At 38.4% G+C, this 16,738-nt stretch overlaps 1 protein-coding gene across 4 annotated transcripts in view; it reads right to left on the bottom strand.

The window, feature by feature from the left end:
• The window catches only part of LOC117465832 (protocadherin-9), a 274,265-nt gene that overhangs the window by 210,594 nt on the left and 46,933 nt on the right, over nt 1-16,738 (bottom strand). Inside the window, exon 3 of one of the 4 annotated variants that reach the window (XM_071206643.1) lies at nt 9,898-10,100. The exons of the other annotated variants lie outside the window; for them this stretch is intronic. Coding sequence (XP_071062744.1) covers nt 10,059-10,100 — 42 coding nt within the window. The 3' untranslated portion in view covers nt 9,898-10,058. Of the gene's footprint in view, nt 1-9,897; nt 10,101-16,738 lie in introns of those variants that run through there. 4 annotated transcript variants of the gene reach the window in all.

The following is a 16,738-nucleotide window of genomic DNA, read 5'->3' as shown; positions in this document are numbered from 1 at the left end:
TCTTAATCAATAAACTCTCCAGGTGCAGTTTAAAATGTTAAATGTTTTGACTGGAATTGTATTGTCTAGTTGTGAGTGCAATAACAATGCTTTATTTATCTTAATCAACTGGTATATTGCCATGGAAGTTATTTATTAAATGGATTAAATAAACCTTTAATAGTATATGTCCTTGTTGTGCTGTCACACTAACATTGCCAGTGTTGTTGTTAGTGAAACAATGCCCAGATTTTATTTATTGGCTCCTTTTGCCTGTATCAGATAGGACAGCTATAGATAGAAGAGACAGAGAGATGGGAGGACATTTACTATAGCAAAGGGCCGAGTGATGGATTCAAAAACAAAAATATTAAAAAAAATATGATTTAATAATTCGTACAAAAAAATTCAAAAAGATCAATATAAACAAGAAGGCAAGATGAAGAGAGAGAGGGATTTAAACATAACACTGTCTTTCTTTGTAAGAGAAGCAAGTGACATCTGTTTTAAACAGCTCCACGACTATCCTTACACAACACAGACATTTTCTGTCTGTCTCCCGTATGTCTCTATCTGTCTGCGTCTGTCTTTGTTTCTCCATCTAGTCACAAGTTCTTTGTTCAGTCTGGAACTGCTGCTCTGCTTCAAAAGAGCTCGGCGAATTGAAGAAGCAGTTGCAGCAAAAGTGCTGCGTTTAAGTCAACTGAGCATTCCCCCTTGAGGCCAAGCAATGCTTTCACCCATATAAGTCCAATTTACAAGGAATATGCCCACCTTCAGAACCACTCTACCCCACCCTATTAAATATAACACTGGACAATGAAGGGTAGCGTAGCTGTAAGAATGTAAAGTAGCCTAAATCCATGGTATCCAATTTGTGATTGTAGGTTACAAAGCAAATGGCTTTTGCCTGCCATTCCAACCCAGTCTCACAGCATTTCGTGTTATAGTCACTACATTTAATCCATTGATTCGTGTTCACCAACACGATTTCCCCCTTTTTTTCGTGTCTCACAGAATGATTTTAAAAGCTATATATTTCTATTGGTAGTATGTTTCGTGCGTGCAGCACGTCTTTTTGTCCGTTCGGGTCTTGGAAGACCGTAAGCTGTGGGGTTCATAAAAACATGTTCTTACTCAATATCAAGCCACGATTATTGTTTTTATTTTAAATCGTATAATGTTGGACTTTTTTTGTCGTCTGTGAAGAAAATAAATGGGGCTCAGAGCCTCAGAATACTAAAATCTGTATTTGTTTTAATCTTTTTTTTCTTCTAATTTGTTATTCTTTTCTAAATAACACACTGTTATTTACTCACCAATAACACACAATAATCCTTGCTTTTATTTATTGGTTTAATTCCATAATCTCAGGCTTTTTTGGCGTCCATCAGGAACTGAATTTCAAAATAAAAATAACCGGAAACAGACGGGACATTTCGAGCATCATTGCGATACACAGCCACTGAATTGATTACCCAAGATCCTCAGCTATGGTTTAAGCTCGCTGATTGGATGTGTTAGCCGCAATGCATGTAGGGATACGGTGTTAATGCGATATTTACTCCACTACATTTATTTGAGTTACTTTGCAGATTCTGATTAATGATGTGAAATATAAACAACCCTTAAATCAGACTTTAGTTAAACCTGAGTAAAATTCAGGTAAGGTGATTGTCAAGTACCAACAATCAGGAGAAATAGTTGATAGTTGGTGCTTGAGAAGACTAAACATGTATCTGCAATTGACATGAATGGAAACGAGTAATAAAGTATATTCATTACTCATTATTTTCTACTAATAGTTTATTAAAGACTGTATATAATGGCTATTTTGCACATCCCTTTCAAGATTTCAAGATTTTCTAAGATTTATTGACATAATTATCATATACACAACTACGGTGTAGTTATGCAATGAATGAACAACTTGGGTCGCAGGTTCCTCAACAGTGCATTACAAGACATCTATCAATATGTGTGTACCTCCACCATTAAACTGTCATATTCTGCACATTTCTTATTCTATCTACATACATAAGAGTATAATTCATATGTATAATATCAGTTAAAATAAGTGCTTAAACATAGTTAACATTGCAGTAAAGCAATATATTAGACAATAAGTACTTTGTCAGGCTTAATATTTATCTTTTGATACCCCCAAAGCTTTTTTCTTATTTAAAAGAAGACCTTAATCTAAAGTATTATTTAATGTTTAAATAAAGGTTAATTCGTTGTTTCTGTTTTGCACCTCCTCCTATTAATATCTTTGTACATCCTGCACTAAACTGTTTTACTGTAGAGATCACTTATAGTATCTTCTTGATTTTTTATATTCTATATTTCTATCATTGACCTTCTACTTTCCCCCTTTGAAAGTATACTCTTAATATTTTTTTAATCAAATATAACACATAACAACAAGAATTCAATAACGTGCTTTAACCACTAGGCAGTGCACACAAGGTACAAACAACCATAATAACTTTGTATTATTAGTGTAGGACACTTATGTATCTACAACATCTGAAGATGTGTAGTTTTATTCATACTTTCACATCATTTTACAGCATATTGCTATACTATTTCAGACTCAGTATTTACATTCTTACATTCAAAGAAAATCAGTAATATCTTTAAAAACTACAGTCCTTTTCTATCAGCTGTGCACCGTTATGGTGTAAATATAACCTATCTACCAATTGGATCAAATGTAAAAGTCAGCCGAATTAGTGTTGATACTGCAAGGAGACGTATTGTGTGAAGAGAAATTGAAGATGTTGTTTAATTGTTGATATATTTATGATCCACGTCAAGTTTTCAGTTTCGGTGGCATTTCTTCCAGTTTTTCCAAAGGTCTTCTCATCAGGGCTCTATAAATAAAGAACTACGGCAGATCTGTAATATGTAATGCAGCCGAACCGTGTATTACAATGCCGTTATGTGATGACTTTGAAAGAGAAAAGCAAGAACACTCGGAATAAAGTATTATTTTCTTTTAAAAAAAAAGTTTTTCGGATTTCATATCGCATTAACACCATATCCTTACATGCATTGCTGCTAAAACATCCAATCAGCGAGCTTAAACCATAGCTGAGGATTTTGGGTAATCAGTTCAGTGGCTGTGTATCGCAATGATGCTACGTCTGTTTCCGGTTATTTTTAATTTGAAATTCAGTTCCTGACGGATGCCAAAAAAGCCAGAGATTATGGAATTAAACAAATAAAAACAAGGATAATTGTGTGTTATTGGTGAGTAAATAAGAGTGTGTTATTTAGAAAAGAATAACAAATTAGAAGGAAAAAAAGATTTTTAAAAATACAGATTTCAGTATTCTGAGGCTCCATTTCTTTTTCTCACAGACGACAAAAAAAGTCCAACATTATACGATTTAAAATAAAAACAATAATCGTGGCTTGATATTGAGTAAGAACATGTTTTTATGAACCCCACAGCTTCCGGTCTTCCAAGACCCGAACGGACAAAAAGACGTGCTGCAGGCACGACACATACTACCAATAGAAATACATTGCTTTTAAAATCGTTCTGTGTGACACGAAAAAAAGTGGAAAATCGTGTTGGTGAACATGAATCAATGGATTAAATGTCGTGACTATAACATGAAATGCCGTGAGACTGGGTTGGCCATTCTGCGTAAGCTATATAGAATGAGAGACATTATTCTCTAACCTCCTGCACTGAGTGAATTACATTGATTCCTCCCTGGATTCTTACATTTTAGGAAAATACTGACTCACAATATTGAATACCGTACAGCCTTCAGGTAGGAGTAGGAAACAGTGTACATGGAAACTGCATGGCATCTTCTCTTTTGCTGAGCCAACTTTTGGAATTTATAGCAACACTAGCAAGAGAGCAGGGCTCCAAGGATGGCATTGTAGGTTCAAACCATTTAAATCCGGTTGGAAGTAAGGAGCAGCAGAACCTTCACTGTGTGTGTAGCTAAAGGGCTTTAAAACCCTCAACTTAGTGCTAAAAAAATAAGCTAATTAAACTGATAAAACATAAAAAGACTCCACTGTTAATCTCGTTCAACTTCTTGAAAATGTATTTACATAATGTGTCTTGAACTACTTATTCATTACACATAATCATAATGTCTAGCAAGAACATGCATTGAACCGAACAGACTGTAATCTGTGAACGAAATGTTCCACAATGCTCCGAAGGTTGTTCTTTCGACAGCTAACAGTAAACAGCTGAAGCCTGGAGAAAGCAGCTGAAGTCTTTGTACTTATCAGTAGCCAGCTGTGCCTGTGAACATCTCTGTGAAATAATGTGTGCATTACTGGATGTATAAAATGTTGCACATGTACATAACAGTCTTACTGTATATCCCTTACAAACAGGAGTAGCCGCTATGCTCCCCCCTGACTTTCTGCAAAGGCTTGTCACTCCTATTAATGTTCTCCTCCGTCCCCCTCTCCAATAATAACTGTACTAAATCTTGAAATGTTAAAAATATCACTGTGAAATTCGCTACTGGAAGCAGTTGTTTTGTTCACAGTTTGTTTTTTCTTCTGTTTCCAGACACTAGCAGTCACAGTTGGGTGCCAAAAAGTAAAGCGAGTAACCACATGGCTCAAACAAAAGCCTTACGATAAGACAATGATAGTCGATAAAAAAATTATCAAGTGGTTAAAAAGATGCGTAGATGTCAGTGAGTATGTCAAATGCTGTTTGAGAAAGTTTATGTTTCAGAGTATAAGCTGACACAGTGAGAAAAGTCCTATATCTGTCAGCATTTTATTGTAGTCTTTTGAAACATGTTTGTTGGGTGTGGGACTCTTCTGTTCTTTAATGGCTAAGTCCTTAACACTTTTTCAGTGAATTTAACAGAGAAGCCAAAAGTCTTGATGATCACATACAGTATGAGGTTGTTTCTGCTCTAATGAGAAAGCCCATGGCGGTAAAATACTGTACGCACTGAACATTTTACTCAAAAAAGGTTTTAATTCACAATCGCTGATCAAAACATCCTATTTCTGTATTTGCCAACAAAATCTATATTTGTATAGGGTTTATGAAATGACAATATGTTTTCAAGATGTTTAATTTTCCTAGAGATGTGTCACCTGATTATAATTATTGCCAGCAGTGTTTCACTTCATCAAGCTGAAGCCGCAAACCCTTTTTCAATCAGTACTACAATTATTCTGAGAACACAAAACCTGCAGCTCCTTTCTCTCCAAGGGTCAGGTGAAATGTTTATCTGTGCAGAGGATTGTATTTATTATTTTTTAATATCTTGAAACAAAACAAAGCTTCACGCCTCGGTGAAAATGATTGGAGAGTATAGCTTCATATGTTTGTTGGTCTTCATAAAATATATTGTCTGTATGTTCACCAGAAAGCCTGATTGCCTACCTGTGAGAAATAATTATTGGATGCCATAGGAACATTTGCAAAAGTTATCCAGATTGGACCATTACTCTCATTTTGGGTTTGTAATGTGTTTGTTGTTTTTGCTTCAAGGTACATTTAGAGGACTACGGAGGTGATGTAACATTTATTTTGAGCTGCAATTTAGAGTTTTGAACTGAAATGATTCACGTTGCTTGGATTGGTCTCGTATACAACACATTTCTAAACAACAGTGTGTTTGCTGTTGTTTTCAACTGAGACACTCAGGGGTTCATTATCTTTGCTGATGTAACTGTCTCTCTGTTAAGCCCCAAATCCCAACATCTGCAAGAAACAGCATCTGAGGGCTTCTTAACATTTAAAAACCTATTAATGTGTCATACCCACTTAACGGGAAGAAACTCAGCTATCAGACAATATTAACAATTTTTAGCAAAACTAAACATAAGGGTAATAACAAAGGCTCTGAATTAGCCCTGAGCGAAAAAATGCTAACACCCTTAGCACAGAACTCACGTTAAAATACCCTTATTACTTATTGTATCTGCACAAACAAGATATCGATTAGCAAACTGTGTGCGCATAGCTCTGACTTCTCAATGGTAACGTGTGTGTGTATGTGTAAATTCCCCTTCGATGCTATTGGCTCAAACGGTTCAAAAGAGATGTCAATCATCAAAATCGACCAATGGGTTCCAGAGAAACGGCAGATACACCCATTTCCACCGGACACTAGAATTTACATTTTTGTACTATGTTCAATCTGAATTTACTTTAAAATAAAATAAAAATCTATATTGATTCTGACTTGAAAAACAGGCTTGAACATAGGGTTTTATAGTTACAGTAAATAATTGTCTGTAACTTTATACAGTGCAGTTAATGGGAAAATATCTATTAACTTTATTGTTCTTAATACTTGATGCATCTTTAATGTAGGTTGCACAAGTGGAAGAGCCTTACAACATATTTTAAAGATGGTTGCATTAGATACATACCAATGACACAGAAAACAGTCTCTTAATGTGAACTGTATATTAAGGTGATTTTTATTAAACATAATTGATGTTGTTTTCAATCTCTGAGCTGAATTAGACCTCACATTTGCCCTGAGTTGTAAAAAAATATTTTATTCCAAAGACTTATTAACCCTATTTTATTATCATGAAATGCATTTCCTCACAGTGTTTTTGTGTCTGAATATGATGCAAATCAGAAACAGTTAATCAAGTACTTGCACAGGAAACAGGAAACAGCTAGCTTGACATCAGACAATGCAAACAATAGAGTCACACTGAGGTGACGGTATTTCTCCCAGTTTCACAGTTTGCATGCACCATTTGATAGCCATAGCCGCTTTCACACCAAGTACTTTGCCGTACTTAGTTCCCAGCACTTAGTTCCCCCATGGAACTAAAGAGCAGATTGCGTTCACACCGGAATAAGTCCCTGAGGGAAGATTACGCAAATGAAGCCGCTGACGTCACTTCTTCTTCTTCTTCTTCTTCTTCTGCTTTACTGGCAGGCCGCAAACAACTTCACGTGGCCGTGGGTGTTTCTCAATGTCGAGGACGCTTGCTTGGTAGCACATGTCTTCCGAGTCACTTGCTTCAGAAGCGAGGCAAGAATCCTTACTAGCCTCGGAAAACAAAGAATTGTGGAACAGGCTAACAGGTGTGCAAGTGTGCGTCATATGCGAGGCCCTGCCTTAAATGGAGTGCTATTTCCGCCAAAGATTTGTAAATTGGTCCGTGCGCAAAGCATTGTGGGGATTTTAAGACCACAGAGGCAGTTTCTCAATCTCGAGGATATTGGCTTCCAAGCCAATATTTCAAGGATGCTACGTCATCGAGTGCCGCCGAAGTACTGTTCCAATCTCCAGCATTCTTGGAATTCCACAGAGGACGCATCCTTGGTTTGGGGGAAATTTCGAGGCTGCACATGGGTAGACTTTGCGTCCTTAAAATCCCCACAATGCTTTGCGCACGGACCAATTTCAAAAACCCTTGCGGAGAATGGCTGAACCGACGCAGCACACATTTAGACGTAGAACATGTGTTGGTAAAAGCGATGTGCAGTCAGGGGAGGCAGAGCCTCACCTGTCATACTCCAATGTAACGGGAAAACAACTAAAGAAAAACTAAATAGTAATAATAATAAAATGTCTCCACTGATCTGTATTGTAAATGTGATTTACATGTATGTATGATTCCGATCGCTTTTTATAGTCAAAATCAGCAAATTTGCCGAGCTCCGCTACAACTACGGGTAGCGATGAGAAGTGAGGCAGGGACAAGCTCTGCCTCTCGTAAGCCCACAGTAACTGGCTGGAGCGCGGGCACTAATTTAACGCGGGCACTTATTTTGTGAGCGCGCTCAAGCCAGTTACTGTGGGGTATGGTGAGGCACAGATGAGATCTGCCTCACCTCAGAATGCGTCACCCCACAGAAACTGGCTGGAAAGCGGGCCCTAAGCGCATGCCTGCACCATCTCACTGTATGTCACCAATGTAATGTTTGTAGATCCCTTTATTACATTTATCCTCATAGTCTCTAAATAACTTATTTCAAGTATGATATTTAGGCTCGCTGGTCTCATCTTACAACGGCAATGAAAAAAGCACCAGGGGAGGCAGCCATAACCTCTGCCGCACTGAAGGGGGCGCAAGTGAGCCCACAGGTTCTTGTTGCTACTGTTATTCTACGCAGAGACGGTAGACGCAAACAGCAAACTAGACTTTTGAAACTACAGGAAGATAAGGAGAACTTTTACAAAAAAGTAATAGAGATTGTTGTCCAGAAGGATAGCATGGAATTCATCTTCAAGTCAAGGTAAGACCCCAATTGTAATGAAAATGGGATCAATATTTAGATGTTGGGTATCCTTTTGTTGAACGGTCTGTTTAAAATGAATCGAAGCATCAGACTAAAAAAGCTTTTGAAAATAACCGAATATTTCGATTAAGGTCAAAATATAATATTTGTAAATCTGACTCTGAAAGAGTCAGTGCCTCACCAGCCACGAACCTCACCGCATGTCACTGGTTGGTAAATATGTTACTTTGTTACATTTGTTATCACCAAAAATGTGTTCTGTGAAAGTAAAGCAAGTTCATAATTAGATAGACATCGTGATGTATTTATTTTTGGTACAGTTTATGTTGAAACCGTTAGAGAGTTGTTAGCCTGTTCCATTCTTCTTCGTTTTCCGAAGCCGTGGCATGGAAGCATACTTGCTTCGTTTCTGAAGGAAGTACGCGACTACCAAGCCAGCATCCTCGAGATTGAGAAACAGACAGAGTCTACACATGTGCAGCCTCGAAATGTCTCGCTACGAAGTACGCTGGCCTCGGTAGAATTCCAAGTATGCTGGACATTGGAACAGTCCTTCGGCAGCACTCGTTGACGTAGTATGCTTGAAATAGTGGCTCTGAGCAGCCTTCCTCGACATTGAGAAACACCCCGTGTCTCAATTCAGGGTCTGCACCCTTCGGAGTACGCAGCCTACGCGGTCCATGGAGAACCCAGCCCACGTAGACCGGGTAGGCTGGACCGAGCGGCCTACGAAATAAGACGGTCTAGCCTACGGAGAGCTTCGTATTTACGTCACGTGATACGCGCTGTTCGGTTGCGCTGCTCCAGCAGCCTGCTAGCAAATTAGCTTACAAGCTAACTCAGCTGAAAAGGATCCAGAAACTTTACTTTTACCATTTTTTGGAGATCACCGACGGCGATGAAATAAAGAGGACCATGGCCAGGTAATTAAGATTAAGCTGTTCCTTTAGCCCCCAGTAATAATACAGTAGTAAGTTAACAAGTAAATGATATATAGCTGATGTAATTTAATCATATTATTTCATATTTAAAATAAGTCTTAATTTTTCTGTAGGCCTACTAATAAAACAATATGTTTTTTTAAATGAACAAAAGCATGTTGTATAGATCTATTCTTAACAATATTAGTGTTCTAATCATAGCTGTGGTTTATAACAGTTTATTCTCCTTCTTCCCCTAAACCAGCCCAGATGATGTCCCACTGACACCAGGTCAGCACCTCCAGGTCCCTCCGCTCTGCTGAAATACACAATTAAAAATGTTCTATGACCTGATTTTTGTATTAATAAAATTAAACTGAATTTAAGACAGTTTAATGACCTAGATATATCCTATTATTCCACTGCCTATGTACACATGTTGTAAATAATGGTTAAAACCTCAGGAAATGAAATAAACAATTAATATTTTAATTTAATTTAGTATTTTCATCTTATCACAAAGTAGAGGTAAGAATATATCAATCCTCTCTCTACAGCTTCATGTCTTCTATTATTATAACTTTCATCATTGAGACAGAGGAAATCAATCATGTTATTTAACATCACCAGCAGTCAAACAAATATCAGCAAAAGTATGTTTATCGAGTTGTTTATTTGTATTATATGTGCAGCAAGTATATAGAAGCAGCTGTTTGGGGAATCAGATAGACTCAAGCTATAATCGTTAAATATCTATTAAAAGAAAGGACACATACAAAATCAAATTCTGAAATTAAGACACAAGTCTGTAGGACGGCAGTAAGCAGAGGTCTGGGTGGAGGATGTTCCTGATCGCTGTTTTGCTTTCTTCAGCACCACAGGGTGTCCAGGTGGATGGTAGCTCTGTCCTGATGATCCGCTGTGCACTTTTCAGATTAGGGGTCCTTCTCCAGCAGATCCATTTCTCCAGAATTGTCCTAATTACAGAGAAAAACAAGAGAAAAAGAAAAAAGTGAATTAATCATATTAAACACAGGGTTGCAAAAGTATTATTGCAAAATGTAACTCTAAGCATTTCAGACAAACAATCCCTAAAGGATCATTTAAAATGATGTACTGTTTTGGTTTTTAAAAAACTAAAGACATTAAATGACAGTCACACCCTTTGACAGCACTGCAAAAACAAAAATCAAGCAAAAGGCTGCTGTCTATTTTTGATTGTGTTATTATTATTATGGGATTAGGATAAATTAAATACACTTTAACCTAAATAATAGATGATCAAATCTGGTGGAAATAATTAAAATAGGCTCTTTTTTAGCCCTACCTTAAAGCAGGATGAGCTGAATACAAAGGTTGTAATGTTGTCCCAAAGTTTAATAAACAGTAAAACATTGCAACATGTCATGTCACGTTTTTAGTTTAGTCTGTCTTGTTTTGGGTGTTATTTTGCTGTTCTGTTACCACCTGTGTCTTGTTATCCTGTCGTTAGTTTCCCTGGTGTGTCCGATTGTCTAATTGTGTTTACCTGTTGCCCTTGTGTTTCTGCCTCCCCTGCCCGGCTGTTTCTTGTCTCGTGATTACCCCTCCCTGTATTTAGTCTTGTCTCTTCCTGTGTTCCCCTGTCGGTTCATTGTTTGTTTGTCCTCCCTTCACGTCACGCTTCTTGTTAGTCTCTCCTGTCTCCCTCCTTGTTGGTCACGGTCAGTGTTGTGTGTTTGTGCTACCTGTGTTTTTCATGCCATGTTTTTGTGTTTTTCAGCTTTTAAATAAAGCTTGCTTTTGTTTATAACCTTTACCTTTTTGTAGTCTGCATTTGGGTCCTACCTTTTTCCACGATTCCTAACAGTCAGAGAAATAAATAAAGCAAACAACAGCTACATGTCAGGGTAGCATTTTATAAATCCCACCGTACTGTAGGCTATACAGGTCTAAATGTTTTCACTTTGGTCTATTTATGTAATATAAAGTATAACTTATCTATAACAGAGCCAAGATCTCTGTATGACTTTAGTAAACTTCTGAATTGAATTAAAAATAAGTGTGAACCAACAGTGCAGCACATCCAGCTAGCTAGTTAGCGTCACTAACGTCACGTATGTATCCGTATTATTTAACGAAAATTGACGTTTTAATGCCCCTTGGGTTTGACGTGTGACGTTAGTTAATTTAAAGTAAGTTAAAACCCAATACTCACATTTATTAGTGATTCCTCCGCTTGCTGCTGCTTTTAAATCCACTCTGCTGGGAGGCCGGACCGCCATTTCATTTGAAAAAAACTCACTCTTCCCTGCGCGCATTGCATCCTGGGATATGGTAAACCGCGAAGGATACATCAGATGTATCCTTCAAATCCAGGAAAAGAAGGCTACATTCGTGGGCCACTTTCGGAGGAGTCTCGTCTTTTTTAAACTTGGGACAGCCTTCTTTCGGCGGAAGTCACGTATGCGGTCTACAAATGCAGCCTCCGAAGGGTGCAGCCCCTGAATTGAGACACGGCCGGCGTATACTGCCACCCGAATTCCCCAGCCGGAAGTCCCCGGAGTTGGGGACTGGCTTCAGTAGAAGCTGCTGGGAGTCCCAGCAGCTTCTACTGAAGCCTTCCGAGTAAATCGCCAGAACGCCGACACCTCCTCATCTCCACCGCTCCCATGTTTTATTTTGTGTTGCCATAAGTTAGTCTCTCTCCGTTGGTGCACTGGGCTAATGCTAATAATGCTAATGCCAGCAAATACAATGGCGGCTTCACAAAACTTTTCAGAGTTATACGTTGCGTGGTTTGCAATTCGCCCAGCCAATCAGAAATTGGAACTGTTTTCTCCCCAGGAAAGTACCTGCTCTCTAGCAGGGACTGAAACGGGGGGAAAAGTTCTCATGAACTAAGTTCTCTTTTTGGTGTGAACGCAAAATCCCAGGAACTATCGGACCTAAAAGGGAAAAGTACGGGGAAAAGTACTCCGGTGTGAAAGCGCCTATTGTTATCTTATGCAGTGGGTTGAGATTCAATTAGATTGTACCTTCATCATCATAAAATAAAAATTGTGATTGTATGACATTCTGTGCAATTAAATGTTTATAAGTTGCAAGGTTCCATGAATCACAACGTTTACATTATACATAACTAACTAAATCAGCTCAAGATTATGTACTAATTTTACAGTTACTGTATAGTGTGTAATGTGTTTTAAGAGTATTTTCTGGATGTGAATGTACTAAATATGTTCTTCTTCCACGATCTACAGTAGTTTCTTTATGATGCACAGTAGAGAACAGTGGAATGAACAAATGTCATCATAACAAAAATGTGTAGCTGAAGTTAAACAATGACAGAGCAGATGAAAAACAGTGCAATGAGAAAAGTCATTTTCTAACCTTTGAAGAGTCTTTAGGATATTGAAGGATTTTATATAACACGGATAAGTATCTTGTTAACCATACTCCAAGGTTTGAATGTCAAAAATACCTAATTTACTGTAATTAAAACACTTGCTTTTATCAAAGGAGCATCTGCCAGCTTCATCTGTGGGTTGCAGTGAACCTTCTCCTCATGAATATGCAAATCAACAGTGAACCTGAAAAAAATCAACCTAAGCCGAGGGCCAAAACCAGCCAGTAATAAATCACAAAGCGATAAGAAATAACATTAGAGTGGATTTAAATGAGTCAACAGTAGTTCCACTGGAAAAGTAATCTACAATTAATAACACAAAGACACCAGACGTTATCTGCCGTGGTCAATCTTTAATATCAGTGAATAAAATAAAGTCAAGTATGACAGCGCAGCTAATGGTCCAGATAGATTATCTCCAGACTGATTCGGCTCACAGACAAGCTAAAGTCAGCTACTTTATCCCAATGATTCAGGTCAGTGTCACGAAGGTACAGTTAATGGAAACCTGCAGGATTGTGTGGATCTAAGGGTGTACAGGGAAAGATGGAAGCAAGAGAAAATATTTAGTAGGTCAGCAGTGCCTTTGATGACTGCCTTGAGCAAACTCTTAGTGTTGTAAGGGTGAAAGGGTTGATTTTGCAGTAAAAATAAAGATGCAAAACATGTTTTTGATTGAGTTATAACTATAGGTTACTTACGTAACCCCAGGGCTCAGAGTAACATGAAGTGAGATGTCTCACTATGGGATGCGCCTCATCGCGGAGCAAACAGAAGCATCAATCTCATTACGCCAATCCTGATTGGCTGGTGATCTTGACTTCAGCGTCAGGGAATTCACCCCCTATAAGTAGCTTGCCCCACGACGCATGCGTCATTCAAAATAAGCACCTCTTCTCGCTTCACCATAGCAAGGAGAGCCGTCTGGTGAGACATCTCACTTCATGTTACTCTGAGAACTGGGGTTACATAAGTAACCTATAGTTCTCATTCATAACACTCCGTTCGATGTCTCACTATGGGAAATTGTAGCTCCCGTATTGTCAGACGAGCTTATCTCGAAAATCACCAAACCAACCAGAACTTAACAGGTAACAGGACTTGTAAAAAGTTTCGGTTCAAGTCCGGTTAAAACTGGAACGTCAGGAACCGGTACTTGGACTAGCAAAAAAACTAGCACTTACGTATATTCTGGTGTCTGTGGTTATTTAAACATTCCCTGATGAACGTTATTCAGTGTCAATAAATGAGTGCTAATCCCAGTGTGCTCAGTGTACAACATCACATGTCATTTCACCTTCGACTCACGGTTTGAAAACGGAGCATTTCGCCATATGCTAATGCTAACCGGAAGTGAAGAATTTTCAGAATAAAAGTATTAAGTAAATACTGTGAACTTCTGGGGTAGGTCTGAAAAAATCAGACCTACCTTACTTTCCGGGGAAGAGAAGGGCGAGGTCGATTTTAATACTAACTGGCGTTAGTACTACCGTCTTCCTGCAAATCAGAAGGAGTAGCCGGCGAGCGCCCGTCCACCGAAATGGATATTAGGGTTCAGTCTGTGGACCGTTAAGCTTGTCTGGCTACCATAGAGATGTGCTCTGAAGCGAGAAGAGGTGTTTGAATGACGCATGCGTCGTGGCGCAAGCTATTTATAGGGGGTGAATTCCCTGACGCTGACGTCAATCTCATTACGCCAATCAGGATTGGCGTAATGAGATTGATGCTTCTGTTTGCTCCGCGATGAGGCGCACCCCATAGTGAGACATCGAACGGAGTGTTATGAATGAGAACTACAAAAGCTATTTGATACTGTATTTCTAAAGTCGTTTTGGAAGGCGGAATATTGGCAACTACCAACCAGTTGTACAACCAACACTTTAGAAATATACTGTCATAAATTCACGCTCTAATAATTGTCGACACAAGTACAAATGTAAATGGGGTTCACAACATCTTTCAAACGCTTGATCTCTTTTCAACTCCTCACAGTGAATGCCAGAATTGCTGATCAGGGAAAATACAGTCAGATGTTTAACAGAGGTTCACTTGATATTGCAGTATTGATTCTGCTTCACACTTTAGACAAATGTCTTATGTCCTAAAGGTAACAAGAGAAAATAAAAGTGAAAGAAATCTCAGATCCAAGTTTTTGAGGCCTTTGGGAAGGAATTAAGTTCAGTTGGACTTTAAAGAGCCTGTTAGATGGAGGGTTGGCTGTGATTTTGCTATCAACCTTTCACTTGTTCCACAATCTGCTTTTGCAATAAATTCTGAAAGCTGCAAGTCTCTGGCGCTCTTTCTGTTCTGAGCCATAAAGCAGTTTTCTTAGTGCGATCCGGCATATTATCCATGAAATCCAATCCAGGAGCAAAGTTGTATGAAATGTAGTGTAAAAAGCTTCAAGGGCTGCCAATCGTCTAATTGCACAACTTTCAACTATACCAAAGTCTTTGCAACAAAGGGAAGTGGAACACGAAGAACTTCTGAACCCTCAGAAATGACATGAGTATTTCAATGTGGAAGTATAGGGAAGATTATGGGCATAGATATGTCTCATAATTATTTGTGTGAACATAAAAATAATTTGTGTGTAAATATGTGATTTGGAAATGTAAAACATCATCTACAAATGCATTTAAAAGATTTGCAAACTCACAAATAAATGTGCAAGTGTAAAACGGATCTGCAAATACGCTAAATATTTTCACAAATAAAAAAAAGATCTGTGATTATCTCTTTAACATTGATAACTTTCGATCAGGCATTTGTGAATCCATTTTCTATTTGCCCACCAAAAATGCGCGTGTGGATCTCAAATCTCTGCTCGTGGATCTCACATTTCTGCTTGTGGATCGTCTTTTTACACACACGGAATTTTGAGACATATTTTCCGCCGGTCTCGGCTAAAATCTACTCGTGTCACTCGGTGATTTTCGGAAACCACGTGATGGCCTGCTGATGACGACATTTCCACATGATTTCAAAGTAAGAGCATGATGGTTTGTTTAATGCTCTGTTTTTTATTATAATGAACAGCGGAACGTTAGATGCATTATTTATCACCATCATCATCATGTTATAGTGATACAGTTAGTTTGTGTTAGTTTATTGGTTCAATACAGCATATATCGAGCACCTTCGTTGATGTTGAAGTACAGGCTATACGCCACTTGGGTCCCGGGGGGAGCAGCTGGCAGCGAAGCAGCCCAGATAAAACTATTTCTTCATTGTGTGTTGTGTATTCAGTCAAGCTAAGTCAGTCAAGCAAAGTTACAATGTAAAATTGTAAGTACAATGTGAAGTTCTGTACTCTGCAGGTGCCGGTAAAGAGCAATACAATGACAAAACCTTTCCAAACAAAACAACTAGTAGGTGTAGGCAGGCAGGTATAGGTAGGCAGACAGACAGGCAGACAGACAGATAGACAGGTAGATAGATGGACAGACAGACAGATAGATAGACGGACAGATAGATAGATGGATATCATATATAGATACTTCATTCATCCCAAATTGTGAAATGTGTGGAAACAAGTATAAACACAATAACATTAAATACAAATGAAAGCAATAGACAGGAATATATGCATATATAGTAGAAAGGACACAATGATTATAACATTTAATGTAGCCTTACTATGAAGGCTGATCTAAATACGGTGCTTTTCTACAGATTACTTTATTACTGCACTGGTAAAGTAAAATTAGGCTGATTAATAAGATGTGAAGTGCTTTGTAACTTTGACCCGCTTGAATGAATACACAACAAACAATGAAGAAAGAGTTTTATCTGGGCTGCTTTGCTGCGAGCTGCTCCCCCCCGGGACCCGAAAGTGGCGTTTAGCCTGTACTTCAACATCAATGCATGTGCTCGATATATGCTATATTGATCCAGTAAACTAACACAAACTAACTGTATCACTATAACATGATGATGGTGATGGTGATGGTGATGGTGATAAAGAATGCATCTAACGTTCCGCTGTTCATTATAATAAAAAAAAACAGAGCATTAAACAAACCATCATGCTCTTACTTTGAAATCATGTGGAAATGTCGTCATCAGCAGGCCATCACGTGGTTTCCAAAAATCACCGAGTGACACGAGTAGATTTTAGCCGAGACCGGCGGAAAATATGTCTCAAAATTCCGTGTGTGTAAAAAGATGATTCACAAGCAGAGATTTGAGATCCGCAAGCGCATTTTTGGTCGGCAAATACAAAAT

Source organism: Pseudochaenichthys georgianus, chromosome 3 (genome assembly GCF_902827115.2).
Source record: "Pseudochaenichthys georgianus chromosome 3, fPseGeo1.2, whole genome shotgun sequence".
In the NCBI taxonomy this organism is placed as follows: Eukaryota; Metazoa; Chordata; class Actinopteri; order Perciformes; family Channichthyidae; genus Pseudochaenichthys; species Pseudochaenichthys georgianus.
Note: the sequence above shows the minus strand (reverse complement) of the source record. Positions and strands in the feature narration are given on the sequence as shown.